We start from the raw sequence: 19,339 nt of genomic DNA on the forward strand, positions 1-19,339 counted from the left end.
CCTTTAGGTGGGTTGGCTTCAGCAGCGTACAACTTTCCGATTTGCTCAGCTAATCGTTACGGGTGAGGTTGTTAGACTCGAGCTTTTTTTTTTCAGTAGTTGCTTGTGCCCATTGCAGCTGAGTGAGCTGGTGGGCAGTAGCAACGTGATTTGCTGCTCTAACATTCATCCATGGTATAAACATGCAGAAGATTCGGCGATATATAGAAATATATATATATATATATATATATATATATATATATATATATATATATATATATATATATATATATATATATATATATATATATATATATATATATATATATAATCAAAAGTATATACTGTGTGCATATATGTATAATCAAAAGTGAGTGTTCGTGTAAATATAAAACCCATAGCCTCTCTCTCTCTCTCTCTCTCTCTCTCTCTCTATATATATATATATATATATATATATATATATATATATATATATATATATATGTGTGTGTGTGTGTGTGTGTGTGTGTGTGTGTGTGTGTGTGTGTGTGTTATTAGCTGACATTGCTGCTCTTCGTAAATCCATGTAACTTCTCGCGACACATATGACTATTATTTCTTTTCTTTTTATTTTAAATTTAGCGTCTGTTGCTGATGATATATGTGAGGCTTTTACTTCCAAAACGACAGAAGCCCTCCGCAAAGCTAGTTTTTAAAAGCACGTTTCATAGCGCAATTTTGGTGCAATATGTTGTGAATTCATTCAGCACAATGCGAGCGTAAGCATTTTATACTAATAAAATTATGTTGCGTGGGATATCCGAGACGGTACATTTTTTATTCCTTTCGTTGAAAGACAGTAAAAATCAGGTTTACCACAGAGTTTGGCATATATCATTTATTCATTGTAAAATCTAATGAACCAGCAATTAACTCCGAAGTTCACGGTTCAAATAAAAGAGGGTATTTTCGAGAAGGACTGCATTAGATGTATCACTCCGGTAAACGGATAAACACCTCTTTCTTTCTCGTTGGAAGAAAACACTTGACACAGCAGCAAATGCTTCGGGCATCGTGATAACGTATGCACTTCGACTTCTTAATCTGTGGCGAGACAGCAGATGATGCCGAATGGATTCAGTCGTGATTGACATCACCTTAAAAGAATTCAGGTGCGGTTGCTGCACGATCAAGTTCAAAGATGTTTCCACGAGTTCCAGTCACGTGTCATTAACGTGTTTCACTGAAATCTAACCTCGAGGAGTGGTTAAGAAATGCGAGTTACATAAATTGTACCTACTGTCATAGTCCCTTGTTAATAAAAGCTGAACTCAACTTCTACTCACCAGGGAAAACGGAGGTAGAAGGAGATTTCGGAAGCTTGGCCGTATAGGGAATACGTAGTAGTACTTGTGTCAGGTGGGTATGGGGAGTGGGTCTGTAAAACTGGTTTCAATCCCCTTGCCCCCATAAGACCTTCTAAGAAGTATTTCAAACACTTTATTAAGATAATTATTGACATTTAGCAAGAAGTCTGCAATGAGCGTCAACTTTAGCTGAGATAAGACAATTATTCACCCGGAGTGTGTACCTCGGCCTTTTGAAGAGTTGCAGTGGATTCCTATGATTATAGACACTAATCTGAGCAATTCAAGGATTATTGATCTTCAAAGAGTAAATGTGAGAGTTACAATGTTTCTTTAAAAAGAAGGGACTCTTCATATACACGAAAAAAATATGCTGAAGGAGAGAAAGAAACTTTAGGCATCTGGTCACTGATCAGACGAATTTCCTGTGATTTAATCTTATCAAGAAGTATCTCAAAATATAGCAACAGACAGGAATGGATAACATTATCAACGTCTGTTTTCAAAATGAGATGTCTGTCAGAAAAATGAGAAACGGGCTAAAAACTACTTGATGCATTTCATTTTAAAAGAATTAATAATTAGTTTGTATTAGATAATTTTTCTAAATATGAAATGGTTTAACATCTCTTTCTAATTAGAAAATCAGCTTGTAAGGTGCACACGGCCATCAAGGGGATCACAACCTTCAACACAAGTCCTAATTCAATGTTTCAATCAGTTATACGTGAATAAAGGTTGCAGTTGGAGATACAGAGAAGATTATGGGTCATCACGGGACAACTATACAGTATTTCAGAGTGAGCAGATAAGCAGATAAGGGCGAAGGTCAAGTGTTGTATCGCAGAAAGGATATTGTTATCGTTATTATCATCAGAAGAGAATACATATACCAAAAAAAAGAGAGTAGATATAAGTATATAACACTAATATATATTAATATATATATATATATAATGAATAATAACACGAACAACATAAGCAAAAGCAAAGGAAAGCAAACTTCACTGTTCACTAAGCAGGGCAACTCATGTTCAAGACTGAAGACGGTCATGGCACATCCCAGGGCTTGAGAAATTTGGTTACATGGTTATCCCCACTACTAGTAAGAATGCAGATCTGATATGAAGCAGCTGACACAAACAGAGATGTAAAAATTCGAGTTAATTGAACACAGCACCAACGCAAAGAACTGCCGGGAGAGGAGTGGCGTCATCCCAATCCCTATAAAGCAATAGTGTGCAGTGTATACAGAGAGAGAGAGAGAGAGAGAGAGAGAGAGAGAGAGAGAGAGAGAGAGAGAGAGAGAGAGAGAGAGAGAGAGAGAGAGAGAGAGAGGTGTATATAATATTAAGGAACATACTGAAATCAAGAGAATCATCAAGTAAGCGATCCCGCCTACTCACCAGTACTAGAGTTACCGATTCTTCCTTTATTGTTCATACCTCTAAGCGTATAAGCTTTCATTACATTTTATCATACAAGGAAAGGAAAATACCTAGGATGACATGAAAGTATTTAGATTGTTAGATGATATCCTATAAAGCGATGTCTATCGTAGACATAGAACGAATTCCGATTAAAGTATTCATAGAAAGTGAAAGCAATTTAGAAAGAAAACTCACATATCTTCATTGTAAAGACAAACGTTAGCATATTTTTTACATGATATAACTTTTACATCGAATAGGTAAAAGGATATCACGTAAACTTGAAATGAAGTAATTGCACCTATGGCTTCGGTAGGTGGAATTTTTCTTAAGTTGACATTTGGACAGTTCCACTCAATAAAGTAAGAAAGCCGCTTCGGCAGGATTTTCACCGCGAGTCAGACGGCCGGCCTCAAAAACTTTCACTGACTAAGGAGAAAAAAAGTGGTTTACGCCGATTTCGTTCCGGTTCCCGAGCCGAACATCGACTCAGCAACCTCAGTATCAGAAGTGCTGCCTTGATTGTTGGAAGTGACGTTTCTCTTCTCGTGAAGATGTGGGAAGCGATTGGAAAGTTGTCCGTGGCATTCCTCGTCCTGAGGTTTGGATGGTCTCTCCTTAAAGGCGTCTATGGGTCTTTCATAGCAGCTGCCCTGGGGTTAAATTTAAATGTCAAGAAAACAGGAGAATGGGCGGGTAAGAATCAATGTAGCTCATCCTTCTCGTATGCTAAGTTGGTTTTGGTTGATAAGTTGGGTGGTATGCAGAGTAGGGAGACAAGAGTGAGCTAGCTTAGGCGTTTGCATTTCGCCTCCCCGCGAAATTTTTTCCACGGAAATAACCTTTTCTAGGTACCCAATGCTTGATATTAAGTGTTACTTGGAGGACTCCAGGGAGGGCAAGGCCTTCCCCAGGCCAGGCCAGGGCATGGCGTCCTAAGTCATAGGGCCTTGTTAGGAAGGTAAGTTTTGGTTAGGTCAGGGCACGACGCTCTAGGGAAGGTAAGGTTAAGGTTTGGTTAGGTCATATCCAGTGCCAAACCGCATGTCCCAATATAAGTTTAGCCCTGCCGATCTATTTCCAATATTCAGTGTTAATGTGGCGGGGAAGAGGGGGGGGGGGCGACGTCCAGGGGTGTGAATCCTTCCAGTCGGCATAGCACTGAAAGTCAGGTTGGGAGGTAAGGTCTGGTTAGATCAGGACATGGCATTCTAGGAAAGATTGGGTTTGGCCTATATTCATGGTGAGATTTCTCACTCCTACCCCTTGCTCCCTACTCTTATAAGTTTAAGGCATAACTGGTAGCCTAATGGTAGGAATATTAGCCTACCCTTGGCTTAGTAGCTCCTGAATTTAAAGCCTAACCTACTAGGTTAACTGAATGGGTGTTAGGATAGTGGTGCATGAAAGTAAAACCTTTTGTGGAACCTGGCTGGCAAGATTTACTGGTCTATGTTTAGGATTATTCCTGTCTTTTAGGTTTAGGCCCACCGGGAGTCATAAAGGTAATCATGGCTGTGCTTAGGTAGCAGGTTCTGGTAATTCAAACCTAATCCTAATGCTTTCTTGGAGTACTTTCTACTTCTAGGAAAATTAGCCAAGCCTAGCCTGTTATCCTCTGTTGGAATTTGAAGTGTTGTTTTAGAAAGTTGGTCTGAATAACCTAACTTAAAAGCCTTAGTTTTCAATTGTTAAATGCTTTTCAAGCTAGTTGATCAGCTTATTCATTACTAAAAATGTCTTTGAAATATCAAACAGATGATGTGCATGACTGGCACCATGCTGTTTATGAGGCAAATCCTATTGCCAATATTCACCACTTATAACCTGAAGTAGATTAATATTCATTGTGTACCCTCAAGTTATGAGATATCATCTTTGGTCCCCCATCTTCTAGGTGATGTCAGTTTAGTATCTATAGGATGTCATTATAATTGTTGGACTTAGATTCACGGAAATCTTATAACATAGGTTACCATCCCATAGCCATCAATGGATAGGCTAATCATCTGGTCAACATATGATTTAGATGGGTGAAAAGGGGTAAAATGTATAATATTTAAAAAGATGCCGGCAGAGTTTCTTAAACTCTACCAACTCACTATTGCCTTAACTTGTCAAAGTGGTTGGTTCATAAGTGAAATCAACCTTTGCTCTAGCCTAACTTCATGATAAAAAATCATGTGTCTGCAAGGAAGGACAGCTATGCCTGTTCAGGATGGCATGATAGAAAAGTACAAGGACCTTCCTTAATAACGCTTTGTATTTATGGTAAAATGGTGGAACCTTGCACACTTAAATGGTAGGTTTTGTCTTAACATTCCAGATTGTTGAACTGTTTGAAAACATGTTTATTTTGAGGGAGGGGAGTGATCTAGATTAATTGGTCATTACATAGCAGGGGTAGACTCCCATTAAAGGCATCTTGTAAGAATGTAGAGCTGTATTTGTCACCACTTCAAAATGCCATGCTATATTATATGTCTTGTTGCCCAATTTGCTAATGTAAGCTGATGGAGATGTCTGTGAATATGGAAACTTTCTCAGTTCCAGTAGAAAAGGATAGGCTGGTGGACTACCAAGCTACTATCATGGTAACCTCATATCTTTAGCATTTCAATTCCAACAGAGCCAGTATTAGTGTTGCACACTCAGTGGTTAATAGACTCAGTTTGGGTATACTTATATGGAGAAAACCTAGAGCAATAGTGAATACTCAAACTACATCAATAGCGAATACTCAAAGTACATATGCATAAGAAGTATATGATAAACCACCCCAGTAGTAATAGTGCAAATGATCCAAGTTACAGGTACTTATCATGATTATGATGGTGATCTCCATTTGGATGAAATTGCAGCTGACAATCTTGCTTCTTAATAGCTGATCAACATTGATAAGTTTGTGAGATTTGCATTGTAATGAATCTTTACCTAAAAATGTGTGGAATCTTTATTGTTACTTAAAAACATATGTGTTAGGTGTGCCACTGACTGAACAGATAGTCTTTTAGTCACTAGTATATTTGGTAATTAGGACAGCTAATTAGCATGTTGATCTACTTGTAAATTGCAATTAGATGTAAGTAGAAGTATGCAAATTATGTAAAATTTCATTTTCCTCTATAGAAATATGGGTTTTGAGGTTTTCATTTGCTTGCCAGGTTTCTTAAATTTTTATATGGTTGATATTACAGTTATGTTAGCATTACTCTTAATATAAATGAGTTGAAGGTTGAGAGCATTCTTAACTAAATAGCTAGATGATTACTGTTAACAAGACTTCAGTATTTTTACTTTACTAAACCTCAAATTTATCTTTTTCTTTTACTCATACTGCTGCTTTCTTTTCCCTCACAGTGGTCACAGGAGCTACTGATGGAATTGGCAAGGCTTATGCTTTTGAGGTACGGTAAGAATGTACTGTATGTATATATTGTATCACTTTTTGTATGTTTGTCATTTTACTGAAATGGTCTTTGTAATTTTTGGCACTTCACTCCGGTTCCTGGGAAAATTAATTAAATATAAGAACATAGAATCAATGTTGGTCGTGTTTCTTGAACTAGTTAAAATTCTCTTGCACTCCTCTCTTAAATATGGACCATTCTCTTTTTCTTGCTATTGGTTTTAAACTGCAAAAATTAGCAGAGGATTGAATTGTATTTAGGATAATCCATGTCATGCAAGTTATGGTTAGCACAGTACTAAATTGCTCAAAGAAAGGATGTGCTATTGCAGACAAAAGAACAATTGAGGCAAAGTTCACAATGTCATCTTTCTGTTCTTAGTTTGCCATTTGTGCAAAAGCTATTTAGGTGCTGTCTGACTGTCTTCTCTAAGCCCCTCTGTAGTTTGATATGGTGACTTGAATGGCCATATCCAAGAGACAAAGGGGAAATTTCTTCTGGCTAAAGTGCAAGGTGAAACAGCAGAGCTTAAATAAAGTGGTTCCACCAGCTCCAGTACTTTCCCTCCACAAATAAATATGACTGCTGCTTCTTAGTTGGCAAAGGGAGGCTTTGTTTAAAGGTGGGGGTTGTTGTCTGGTTTAGGCAGGAAAATCTTTATTCATTAGTATATGGCTATTATATTTACATTCAGTATTGAATACCATATACATTGATTTTAATGCTAAAAATAAATTTGTGATTTTTTAATTGAGAAAATAAAAAGAATTCAAATGCCAGTTGTTTTGAACTTTAAAATTAATGTGGTATGAGAACCTTGTATGGACCTTCAAAAAAATTAAGCTAAATCTTAATGAAATAGTCTAAATTTTATTTCTTGCCACCCTAAAAAAAATGCAAAATTTTGTTTTCATTTATACCAAAGAAAAAAAGGTTATTCAGACAGTTCTATGCTTTTTGTGTTTGAATTTCTTTTTAAATTGGTTTAGAAAAGAGTATCAGATTGAAGGTAAGCTGTTTGAAATCAGGGCTTCCCGAGTTGGAGCACCCTGACTGTGGGCAGATGCATCAAAGGATTACTTTGACAAAAGTTGTCTTTAGTGTAGCACTAGGAGGAAGAGGAGCCTTTGGTCAGTTTATAATGTGGTACTTTTTTTGACAAAAATTATTGTAATTTATTGAAATATCTAGAACATATAGTATACAGTATTGTAATGATCAGATGTGCAGTTTTCACTTAAGATTGATGGAATGGTTGAAAATCCCCTTTAATCATGAAGAACTAGATTAATTGGTTAATCACTTCATATCTGAGTTGTCAAAACTAAAACTAGAAACAGCTATTCTGATTTCATACATTCCTTGACCAGATGCCCCTCTCAGATTGAAAGATGATACCTGCTTGAAGACAATGTCATTGGGAATAATCATCAGACATTGAATAGACTTCTTGGTATAGTAGTCTAGTATCAGAACATAACTGTGCTAATTGTTTACTAGTAAAATAACGTAGGAACCTCTGCATTTCCTCCTTTCTCTCATCTGAGAAGAGTAATCAGTGCAGTAATGTCTTCCATGGTGGTTCCAAAAAGGCTGTGTTGTTGAGCCTCTATATTCAGTTTGCTAGGAGTTTGATCTTGGTTACAACTGAAATGTGGAATAGTTTACCTATTGCAGTTGTTGAATCATCTGATCTTGCTGACATCTCCTGAATTTTAATTTTATGGGTTTTATTCTATTCAATCATATTTATTTATCACCTTTTCTTATTACCCGTTTCTCTCTCCAGGCTGGTTTCCTTTTGGAGCTCTCTCAGGTTTATAGTATGTTCATTTTCTTTATTTAAATTTTCAGCTGAAAATTTAAATAAAGAAAGAAAAGAAAGACAGAATGAGAATCTGTAAGGTGTCTTTATTATTACTAACAATGTATGATGGATTTGTATCATGCAAAGTGGCTCATTTTCTGGAATTGGTGCATATTGTGATGCCTTAACTGTCTCATTACATGATACAAAAAAGATTTTCGCATCTTTTCTTGCCCCCCAAGTGCAGTGATGTCTGCCATTTATTTTCTTCTATTCCCTTTGGTTTCTTTGAACCACCGTGCTTCTAACTACCTAATTTATTTCCTCTAAATTTTACTTCTAAAAATTAATCCTTTGGGTGAGCCATATGAGATTGTCAAAGTATGTTTTAGTGGTTTCACTAAACTAATTTTTGATAATCCTGATTTTTGCATTGAACTTTTATACTTGTTTCTGTAGTAAAGCAATTTTATTTGTACTAAAATTACAGATGACCTGTAGGAGCTGTTCTCAGAGATATTTGTAAGAAAATGTTTAACATTTATTTTGGGAACTATTTTTATAATTGTTTTAATTTACAGCTTGCCAGAAGGGGGATGAAAGTTGTTCTCATAAGCCGTACACCATTCAAACTCCAGAATGTTGCAGCAGAAATAAGTAAGTCTTTCGAGTGCTCATTATAGGGTTCCAATAGCTTGTGCTTTTGGAATTATCATCTTTTCATTTGTTCAGGGATCTATTTAGAAATTAGATTATTGCTGGGGGATAGTCAGGATAAGGAGGTAAATTTCTAAGAATAGATTGACACACTGTAAGTGATGTCATAACATGCCATTGCATATTTTCCATCAAGTTTGGCTAATTGTCAGGTTTAATGACCAGATGTTAAAAGATGTGAGGTGAGAAGTGAGCTACTGATTGCTGGTATGTGTATGAGCTTATTTATGAATCTTGGCAGTTTGTAGCTTTAATAGATGAAAAATTATTTGTTAATGGTATCTACATGATGAATGACTTAATTCCTGTTAATCATTCTTCATTATTGGCATTAAACTATTACCAACCATTCAGTTTCCATGGGAAGGAGACCAGATTAAAAATAAGTATCAGTTGTCTAATTTTTCCTATAGATGCTACTCTTTTTTTTATGTGAGCAGTTCAGGTTCTGTATATCCTATGTGAAAGGTAGGCTTGTGTTAACTTTGCCATCATTTTCCTTCTACAGTGATGTTTAACAGTTATTTTATCATAGATTTGTTGAAGCACCTTCCATTGAACTTCTTCCCTTTGTATCTCCATTGTTTTTAAGTGATTAATAGTAGGTGGTATTGTTTTGAAAGCCTAAACTTCTCATATCTGATGTTCCACAGGGTGTCCAAGTCTTGACTTGCAACGTACAGTAAATGTTGGCACTGAAAATAAGATAGTTCAGGGAGCAAATGATACAGTATTTTTGTAGTATTACCTTCCAACCATTTGCAAATTGAAGTGACTACTACCTTAACAAAGATTTGGAGCAAACTGGTAAATGATGTATAGTCGGTGGTATATAAAGGTAAACTAAAGAAATGTTGTTATTGACCACTCAGTTTGGTCTTGTAACATTGTAGAAAATGATCCTCAGTAGTTGATAATACTAAATGTTAACTTCAATTTCAGGAGAGCATATCACATGTAGGCAGTCATTTCAGACTAAAAATCTGATGGTTTATGATTATTTTTAAATTTATGGTACTTTTGATTATTTTTAAATTTATGGTACTTTTCTTCTATAGGACCTTTTTTTAGTCCTATTATTACTGTACTTGTAGTTGTATATATTTTTATTTGTTGCATTTCATCATAAGGCAAAGGAATTTTAATTTTATCAAGTTATGATAATTTAGAAACTCAGTGCCCTTACTTGTTTTAGTATTTCTGGCAGTTGAAACCTACACATGTCAGTAAAAGATGCTTTAGAAAGTTGGAATGGTTTCTGTTGAAGTTACATGGGTTTAGTTCTGAAAACATGCTGTCTTCAGTTTAGGACTTTTAAAATTTATATATAGTAAGTTTTTCATTGGAAAGTAAAATTGAATATATTGCTTTAATTTTTCAAGTAAAGTATACTTTAACTTTTATATCTCTTTTCCTTTAGATACAAAATATGGTGTGGAAACAAAAATAATTGATGTAGACTTCACTAAAGATGACATTTATGACCGTATTGAAAAAGAGCTACAAGACCTGGACATTGGAGTTTTGGTAAACAATGTTGGCATGAGTTATGATCACCCAGAGTATTTCAACAAGATTGCAGATGCGGATAAGTAAGTCTAATTTTCTGCTTATAATATTTGCATACAAATAATTACATACAGTAGATCATTAGTCCCAGAAACTAAAGATTGGGCCCGTACATCTGGAAAATCTATTTGTTTTACTGTACTGATATCATTATGCCCAGTATGTATGGAAACAGTAACCAAATTCTTACTACACAAAAGAAGCACGTAGTACCTGTTGCTACTATTAGAATTACTCATTTCATTTTATGTACTTAAATTTTGTTCAGTTTTGGTAGGAGCAAAAAGTGTAGTGGGTGCTTTCCAGAACGAGAGAACCTTGACAAGGATGCCTGCAGACCAGGAGACTTGATAAAATTGTACTTTTCCCGTAGGAGATCAATCATAGGGATAGGGTAGCGAAGACATTTGTACCCATAAAAGGCTGTAGTAACCTCATGGTTCTCCAAGATGATGGAGCACTAGTAACTGCTAGTCTATTAGTTCAAAAGTCAGTGGGATGGGGATATAGATACTCTCATCTAGTTCAGCCCTGAGGAAAAAAAAAAAGAGGAAGGAGAGAAGAAGGGTAGGGCTCAGTCATGAAGCACTGTAAACCTACAGTTTACATTTTGAAATGTTAATGAGTTTGAATTATTAGATAGGAAAAGAAATCCAAAGCTTAGCTGTACTGGGAAAAAAGCAACTGAATACTGCCATTTGAGGATTACTAATTTCCATTAAGTAAATGTAGGAAGAGGTTTTTTGACAGATATCATGAGACCACCTAATAGGGTTGGAGTTTCCCATTTAGTTCTGAGAAACTGAATGGAATGGAACTTTCAGAAGAGGTACAGAGAAAAATTAGAGTAGGGGTAAGGTCACTGGTCAAGCAAATATTTGATCAGTCTTATTGAAGAGAGAGAGACATAACGTGAAGTATCCCTCAAATGAGGGTGAAAACTCAGCTGGAAGATTCAGTAACTGAAATGATGAAAAAAGTTTTGACAGCTGAAAATTACACCTAATTATTTTAACTCACAGCTGCATCATAAGTCCAGATCTGCAGGCATCCACAATTAGTTTGATTTCTTGGCTCCTCCTCCGGCCTTCTGTTGTTGTGTAAACGCTGTCATTTATTGAGATGTTTTATATATAATGTGTGATTTTGTAATGTTCTTGATGTTTTTCCTGTTGTCCTCTTCAGTACTTAGGCTTCTATTCATTTCTTGAAGCAAATTTAGGAATTTGCATTTTGTGTTCTCTCCAAGACATGTTTAAAGTGACATGATTGCTCAAAATGTTAATAGATGTAATAGGTTCAGTTATATTTTTGTCAAAATTAGTAAAAAATATTCGGTGGAAGAGGAGACAGCAATAAGTAAGCTCAAAGATCATTGATGATAGATGTGTGGCAATTTGAAATGGTGGGGAATAGAAGAGGGATAAGAGGGGAAAGTAGAAATATGCAGTGTTGAATCATTGGCAAAAGCATGGAGAGGAGAGGTCATTAATAAAGTGGGTGAGAGAATGAAAGCAGGTCTTACTGTCAAAGGATTGCAGATGAGGATTGATTTCTTCTGTATAAAACATTTTGTTTCAAAGAACATTGTTTCCTAGACTTAAGAGAAGCATGTGTATGAGCAAAACAAAATGCGCTCAGTCAGTTCATGCACCAGGTCTCTTGACTAGATGCTGAGGATTGGGGTTGGTAAAACTAAGTTGGCCGAAAAATTGATAACAGAAGGAGCATAAGCCTCCGTGGCCCATTTAATTTCTCTGAATGCCTTGATTTATTTACCTTCCTACCTGACTGAATTTAGCTCTAGTAAACTTGTCACTGGTACATTGCTTAGACACACTTATGAACCCCTGCTAGTGCCCATTTGATAATTTTGGTAGTTAGGAATGGTTTTCTCTTTACAGCAGAGAGAATTAGACAAGTAAAGTGAACACATTTCCATTGTTGAAACATGGAACCTAGTATAGGAATTTTAGTCTTCCTAGTGAATTTAACTTTTTTGTTTATATATTTTTGATGAAACTGGACTTTTGGAAAAGATTTGTATGTTCCACCAGGCAAAGCAGGTGTGATCAAATGTATATTATATGAGTGAGTTTTTCTTGATTAATGTGAAATGTGTTTATGATTACTATACAGTGCTTTCTTTAAAATGTAATTCCTGTATTGCTCTATTTTTTATTTTGTGATTTTGATGTTTATTATATAAAATATTTTATTTTAAAGGGTATTTGACCAGCTAATAAACTGCAATGTGAAGTCGTTGACGAAGATGACTCGTATTGTTCTCCCTGGCATGGAAGAAAGGCAAAGAGGTCTTGTCATTAACTTATCATCTCTCTCATCAATTATTCCTGCTCCTTTTCTGGCAGTATATGGTGCTACCAAGGTATTCTTTCCATTGCTAATAAGTCTTTGGAAATAAATGAGAAATTGGAAGTGAAGCAGCAGCTTGTTTTATGGAATATATTTTTATAGGAAGTGCTTTTGTGGGTGGCAGTGTCATAATTTTGTAGATAACTCCTTGATAGCATGCCAGCAGAGAAGTTTGAACATTTTCAGTAACTCACAATGTATTTTTGTATAACTTGTTGCTTTGTTGTTTTTCTTACAGGCTTACATTGAAAGTCTGACAGAGAGTTTGGGTGTTGAGTATGCAAGTAAGAATATAACATTCCAGTGTATTTTGCCTGGTTATGTTGTTTCTAACATGTCCAAGATTAGGCGCCCTACACTTATGGCTCCAACACCCACAGCCTTTGTTAGATCATCCTTGAGAACCACAGGCGTTGAAAAACGTACTGCAGGCTACTTCATGCACAAGTTACAGGTTAGTGTATACACTTTGTAGGTATGGTTTTACTTAGATCATAAAATTATGCAGAAGCTTTTTCAGTTTATTCTGAGGATAATGCCCCTCTTGTGTATGCAGTTACACTTGTTAAAAATATTACTGGGATACCAGTCTTTTAAAAAAAATTAATATGGATATCAGGGTTCATGGTGATGGGACAAGTACTTTTAAAATTGACATTGCATAATGCTTAATAGAGCCAATCGTTAATTTGTTCTCTTATGGACTGAGAATTTGGATGTTGTGCCAGTTTAAACTGATTCATTTCTGGCATCCCATACAAAAACATAATGTTCAGAAATGGACAGGTAACACCTTGATCCCCATCCTTAGAGGTAAAAGGAGATTAACCAAAAAACAAAAACAAAAAACTGCTGCTGACATCATCAAGGCTGTAGAGGCTTTTCATCAACTCTATTTTTTGTAGGATGGAAAGAAGTAGTTTTTGAAACTAATAAAGTGGTCAGAACAGAAACCAATAAATATCCAAATAGTAATCAGAGTAAAATGAATATGAAAAAGAAGAAAAAGCTCCTTCACCTATCCATTAAAAAAAATCATAAAATGCTTTCTCAAAATATACATGGACTATGAATATTTTGAGAAAGCATTTTATGATGTTTCAGAAGGAGAATGAATTAATAGGATAAGAAATTTTGCTAAATGCAGTAAATATAAAATACCTAAAGGCTAGAGTAATATAATGGAAGTGGCTTTATATACTTATAATTTTTATGCAGAGAAAATCATACACATTGTCAATAAATATTAGAAAAGATGAAGAGTTTCATAAATGTCCTCTCAAGTAATTTTTGTAGACTAATTGGTAAAGATTGACTAAGGTGAAGTTAAAGAAGCAGCTTGGCATCCAGGTGGGAAGAGATCAAAGAAAAATTACCAAAGATTAAGGGCTGACATTGTTCCTGGGGCCTGATGGGATATTGCAAAGAACCTCTAGTAATGTTTACAGTGTGCTGTATAAAGGTATTGTTATTCTTATGAGTTATTTTAATGAGACCACCCTGCCACATTTCTAAGCTTACAGGGCTGGTGTAAGGGATTTGTTTTTTGAAGGAGTGTTGCAAATTAGCTAGTGTAGTTGGTAACCACCTGTGAGACTATGAGGCTAATGATGAAAGCAACTGAATATGAAAATTCAGAATAGTACAAGAAATCTTTCATTTATAAGTAAAGAATTATCTTTGAAATCTGATTCTGCTGTTCTTGTGGTTCATTTTGATGTGAGACATTTTGTTATGAAATAATTTGCAGGTTAGATGAAGAGAGTTCAAAAACTAACGTTTTCCTTCTAATACAGGTGTTTGGAATTGAATTTCTGAAGATGCATCTTCCTGGAAGTGTCCTATCTTCTATAGTGTTCAATCAGTTACAAATTGTACGCAACAAAGCTTTGAAGAGGAAGGAGAGGGAGGCAAAAGCAGAATAAACAAATGTGGTACATTCCTTTTGAGCAGTGTTAATTACTCATTGTGTAGTACAGTATACTCCAATTTATTTTTATATTAATTTTTAATTCGTTTTGTCTGGTTATGCATACAAAAGACCTAAAATCATTTGTTGTCTTAAGTACAGTTACTTGAAGGTAATTGTTATGTTTGTGCCATTGTTACTCATTAATTTCATGATTGTACTGTTATGTGTGTCTGCTTTGTTTTATTCTTTGGAAATTTATTTGAATTTGGAAAAATAATTGTGATAGTGAGAACAGCTTATTTTTATATTTTTGTTAACTTCAAGTATCAGTACTTAGAAAATTGAAGTTTTTGCACAAGCAGTGGTTTTTATATCTCTGACAGTTAATATATCAAAGCAGCCTATCATATTCCAGTGTAGTAATTCTAGTATTGAATTGGGAGTAAGTATTGTAACAGACTTTGGTGTATATTTTGCTTGAATGAAACAAAATATTACTGCAACAAATATCTTATAATTGCAAGTATGAAGCACTTCTTATTTTTAATGTTGCTGTAGTGTTCTGTCTGGATTCATATTTGAATTTTTACATTCCTCAGATAACATGTGAAATATTGTAAGCTTCAGCACAGTGAATGTAGATTAATAACCTTGGTTGTCTTTGGCTTCTTTATAAATTGTTGAAATAAAGGTTTCTACAAACATTTTCCATGACTTAATTTCTTTTTTTTAGAATAAGAGTATACATTTTGCCCAGGACCAGTGGCCTTTGGTAGATCTTCAATGCGCTACAGTAACTTTGGGGTCTACCCTTTAAGTCTCCCAATAAGAATACTGCTTATCTTGTACCTTAACTCAAATTATTTCTCTTTAAACCAGAACATATTATCTAGGTAAGCAAGATAGACAGTGTCTGCCTATATTAAAATGAAAAATACAAAACAAAAAGAAACCTTAACTGGTGAAAAGAACATTTACGTTTGTTGACATTACTACTGTTTTTGTACAAGTCCCTTTACACCTTACCTTCTGATCACATCAAATTTTGATGTGATCAGAAGGTAAGGTGTAAAGGGACTTGTACAAAAACAGTAGTAATGTCGACAAACGTAAATTCTGGTTGAATGGTAGTGAAAGGTGACAAAAGGAAATGGGCATGCTGGTCAAAATATGAAATGGATGAGGATTGTAAAGTGTAGTGAATAAACGAAAGAATAATATGGTACAGTATAACATGATCTTAGCAAAAAAGGCAGATTACTTGTTTCTGTATGTACTTGACACAATAAGGAAGACAAGAAGCAAAAACAGACTTCACATTAATGAGAGAAGTGTCTCTTGTCAGTGGGGGTTACCGTTATTAAGAGGCTTAAATGGTTACAGTAACACTTTGTTCTGAGGATATGGAGGAAAGACATAGCTGAGGAGAAATCAGGAGGAAGAAACAGTAAGGGAATTCTGCTAAAGTTCAAGGATTCAAGTTTCTAAACAACATTTAAGGAACCCAGAGTCTGATTGAAAACGAGAGTGGAGGTGCTGAAACGGATTGAATTTATCCTAAGTACAAATGGCATCAAAGACAAGGATTGCAATGTTTTACCACGTGAGGCATAAGTTACTACGAGCTGATTTGATAGAGAGGGACAGTGAGCAAGAAAAAAATAGTGTCAAAAGAAAAAAAATCAAGGAAACTGAGAAATATATCCAAAAATTAGCATAAAACATGGAAACAGAAATACAATAACCAAATCTAGCATCAAAGAGTGGCCAGTGGAAACCCGAGTTGATACAGAAACCTCTGGCAGAGGGTAGACAGGAGACAGGGAGATGGGAAGGAAGGCTAAAAGGCAGGTGGCGAGACACACGATTTGCAGGAATATAATCAAAATATCTCGCAACAGAGGGAAAAGAAAATATTCGAGGATAGCTTGTGAGAAAGGTGCGAAATAATGAGCAGGAAGACAAGTACTGCTGGTTTATTGAGTTGTTGTTCCAGATTTGCCAGCACGGGCTTGTTTATTGATGAAGCGACCCGCTTATACAGCGGCACGCGGACGTCTGCGTATAACGCAGAGACCGCGGATACAAAAATTTACAAGTGACCTGAGATCAAACTATTTCTCTACACAAAATGGGACAGGTACATACAGAAAACATAATGATTAACAATGACTGGTTAGACATAAAAATACTCTATCACATATGCATGGTGCAAAGTCAAATGAACAGATAATAAATATACAATTATAATAATGATAAAAAATTGTGTCCGTCCGACCCTAGGTCGCACGTGAAGGCACCGTAGAAAACGGGATGTTCATTACAGAGAACCCGTTGAGCGGGGACTTTACAAGCTAAGTGGCAGAGGAAATGGGGAAATGTCTAACGGGCAAAGTATATAAAAGAGACAGTAGATGGAATGACTGAGGCAGCATTTTGAATATTTTGGAATGAAAAAAAATTAATATGAACGAGAGGATGCCGACATGTTAAAGACCCATATGGAATATAAAAAAATGAAAATGTTAAAATAGCCCTTATGAAGATGTAAAATCAAGAAGTCACTGGACCATCTGGAATACTGTAACCTGACATTTAATCAGAGGAACAGGGAGCAGTGCAACCACCAGTCAGATTATCTGAACATGTTAAGAAGATATTGGAGAAGATGCAAATTCGTTGCCAACTGAGAATTAATGTTTTAAAAAAAAATATAGGCTAAGAATAAAATTGAAAGCTTTCATGATTTTGTTCAGTTCCCATCTTCAACCATGAATATTTTAATTGAAAAATGTTGTGTGATGCCAATGAAAAGAATAGTTCTTTCAGTGCATACCAGTCACCAGTCTCGATTTATCTAACCGATTGACTAACTACTTGTTATTAATGCCTCCTGCTGTTGTGATTCCCAACAGGTGCCAGCAAGTAGGGCACAATCTGCAACTCCGTTTACCTGGGTTGGGGGAGGATAGACAACAACAGCATCTCCGTTGACACATGAAAGACTCACAACCCCGTAATTACTGTGGAACTCACTTGGCTTACAAAATTATTCTTTTCGATAAGCAACAATGTTCTCCACTGAAAACCCTCACATAATCACTGGGCCTCTTTAATGAGCAGAGATAGGGAAAATAAGTGATTAAAAAAAATATTTTTTCACATAAATGTTTTTTTTTGCAAAAAACCCCCTAAATTATGATTTTAGCTAGAGATATACCTAAACAACATTTTTATCCAATCTCTGCAAGTTTTTTTTTGAAAATGAGTTTTACGTAAAGAGGTTAAAGATTAATTACTAAGTTTCAGGCGCCTGTGCACCTTCACAGGAATGTTTGCCACCAAATGACAAAAGGACAGATTGTCAGACGATTAGGAGACCGAGAGGGATGGTTGGTTTGCCCAAAGAGAGCAAAGGATTTCACAAATTTGCAGAGACCGGATTTCTTTCTCGAAAGCACTGGTGTCCACATTTATTATCATTAAAAAAAAAAACGAATAAGAATCATATGACTGAAATTGGGAGCTGATCATCCTCTTGAAAGTTCCTAGCCTTATCATACTCAATTTAGAAATGGGTGATACATTACGATGTCATGCTTACTATTATCGTCACTACAGTGTTACCATAATATAATTAGTAGCGAAACCCATGATAGGCTATTTGGGGGAAAATCTAATGGAATTTTCATTGATAATTATTGCGCATTTATTTGGCTTCCTTTCAGTGCAGATAAACCCAAATCGGTTGAAAAAAGCATATTATTTTGATGATGATGATGATCATCATCATCTTGTGACATTTCTAACGGCATCCTATTCATATAATTCAGATTTATCCTCTGAGAGACGAGTTTAATATACTGACACGCCGTTCGGAACAGAAACACGGAGGATGCTCATTAAAAACAGCAACCCAGACAGGGGAAAGCTTTCCAGGGAGGAAAGATGGAGTATAAAACCGGCAAATTTGGCTCTTAGGCGACAAGGTGAGGATGGATCATGACGCCACAGAATTCAGCAACATTACTGACTGTGAACCACTCTGTCCTTAGGGAGGTTTTAAGGGTTAAATACGTGAAGATAGGTCAAAGTTGACCCATAATAAGTCGCAGATTTAAGCCAGAACTTATAGTATTACAAGAGCCCATGGGTCTAAGTCAAGTAGTTATGAATGATGCCTTCATAAATTCGCTCAATAATGAAAGTAACATATTCTATGCCTATTAAAAAAGGTGATACTTGTATGTTTATATGTTCGCTAGACTCCTTAAAGTTTCGTGGAGTCATGATCCATTCTTCCCCTTTTAGCTGGTTCTACTGAGATCTAGGTATCTCATTTTCAAATTGCCCAAACGCAATTTACGCAAGAACATATTCCTCCGGGCAACATTACCATCGTCGGTAACAGTAGCCGAAACCTGTGAACTTTCCAACATGTGAATCGCATTTTTTTTTTTTTTTTTTTGCTTATTTCAACGTGGATAATCTACAATTTGTGGAGCCTGCTACTGACAGTAATGAGGAGAGAAACGGGAGAAGAACTCAACCCAATGCCTCTTTCCGTGTCCCCAGTGGAATAACCGAGGCAATAATTCATTGTAGGGACAAATTAGCGGTCTCCTCCGACGCGTGTTTGAAAAGGATGCTTCCGCCTTCCTTGCTGTTCCTTGGGCCACTTGTCCTAAATTTAAGGGCAACGGAACGACTTGGCATGTCGGGATGTTTTGGCGTTTTAAAAGTCTTCTTTGTGATTAAGTCTTAACTGAAGAAGCTTATAGACTGTA

The 19,339-nt window shown here is 35.8% G+C and overlaps 1 protein-coding gene across 1 annotated transcript; it reads left to right on the forward strand.

The window, feature by feature from the left end:
* Positions 1-3,077: 3,077 nt before the first annotated feature.
* On the forward strand, positions 3,078-15,258 carry LOC136854089 (very-long-chain 3-oxoacyl-CoA reductase-like). The gene is made up of 7 exons (XM_067130245.1): positions 3,078-3,457; positions 6,122-6,168; positions 8,560-8,635; positions 10,116-10,287; positions 12,491-12,653; positions 12,879-13,094; positions 14,437-15,258. Exons 1-7 carry the CDS (start codon positions 3,316-3,318, stop codon positions 14,563-14,565), a joined length of 945 nt encoding a protein of 314 aa, XP_066986346.1. The 5' UTR covers positions 3,078-3,315; the 3' UTR covers positions 14,566-15,258.
* Positions 15,259-19,339: the final 4,081 nt, after the last annotated feature.

This window comes from Macrobrachium rosenbergii, chromosome 28, assembly GCF_040412425.1.
Source record: "Macrobrachium rosenbergii isolate ZJJX-2024 chromosome 28, ASM4041242v1, whole genome shotgun sequence".
Lineage (NCBI taxonomy): Eukaryota > Metazoa > Arthropoda > Malacostraca > Decapoda > Palaemonidae > Macrobrachium > Macrobrachium rosenbergii.

Bases quoted from the DNA above. Each gene is read 5' to 3' on its own strand.
- LOC136854089 (XM_067130245.1), top strand. From the start codon at position 3,316: ATGTGGGAAGCGATTGGAAAGTTGTCCGTGGCATTCCTCGTCCTGAGG. The intron at 3,458-6,121 runs GTAAGAATCAAT...TTTCCCTCACAG, and splicing joins GAAAACAGGAGAATGGGCGG to TGGTCACAGGAGCTACTGAT. The intron at 8,636-10,115 runs GTAAGTCTTTCG...CTTTTCCTTTAG, and splicing joins GAATGTTGCAGCAGAAATAA to ATACAAAATATGGTGTGGAA.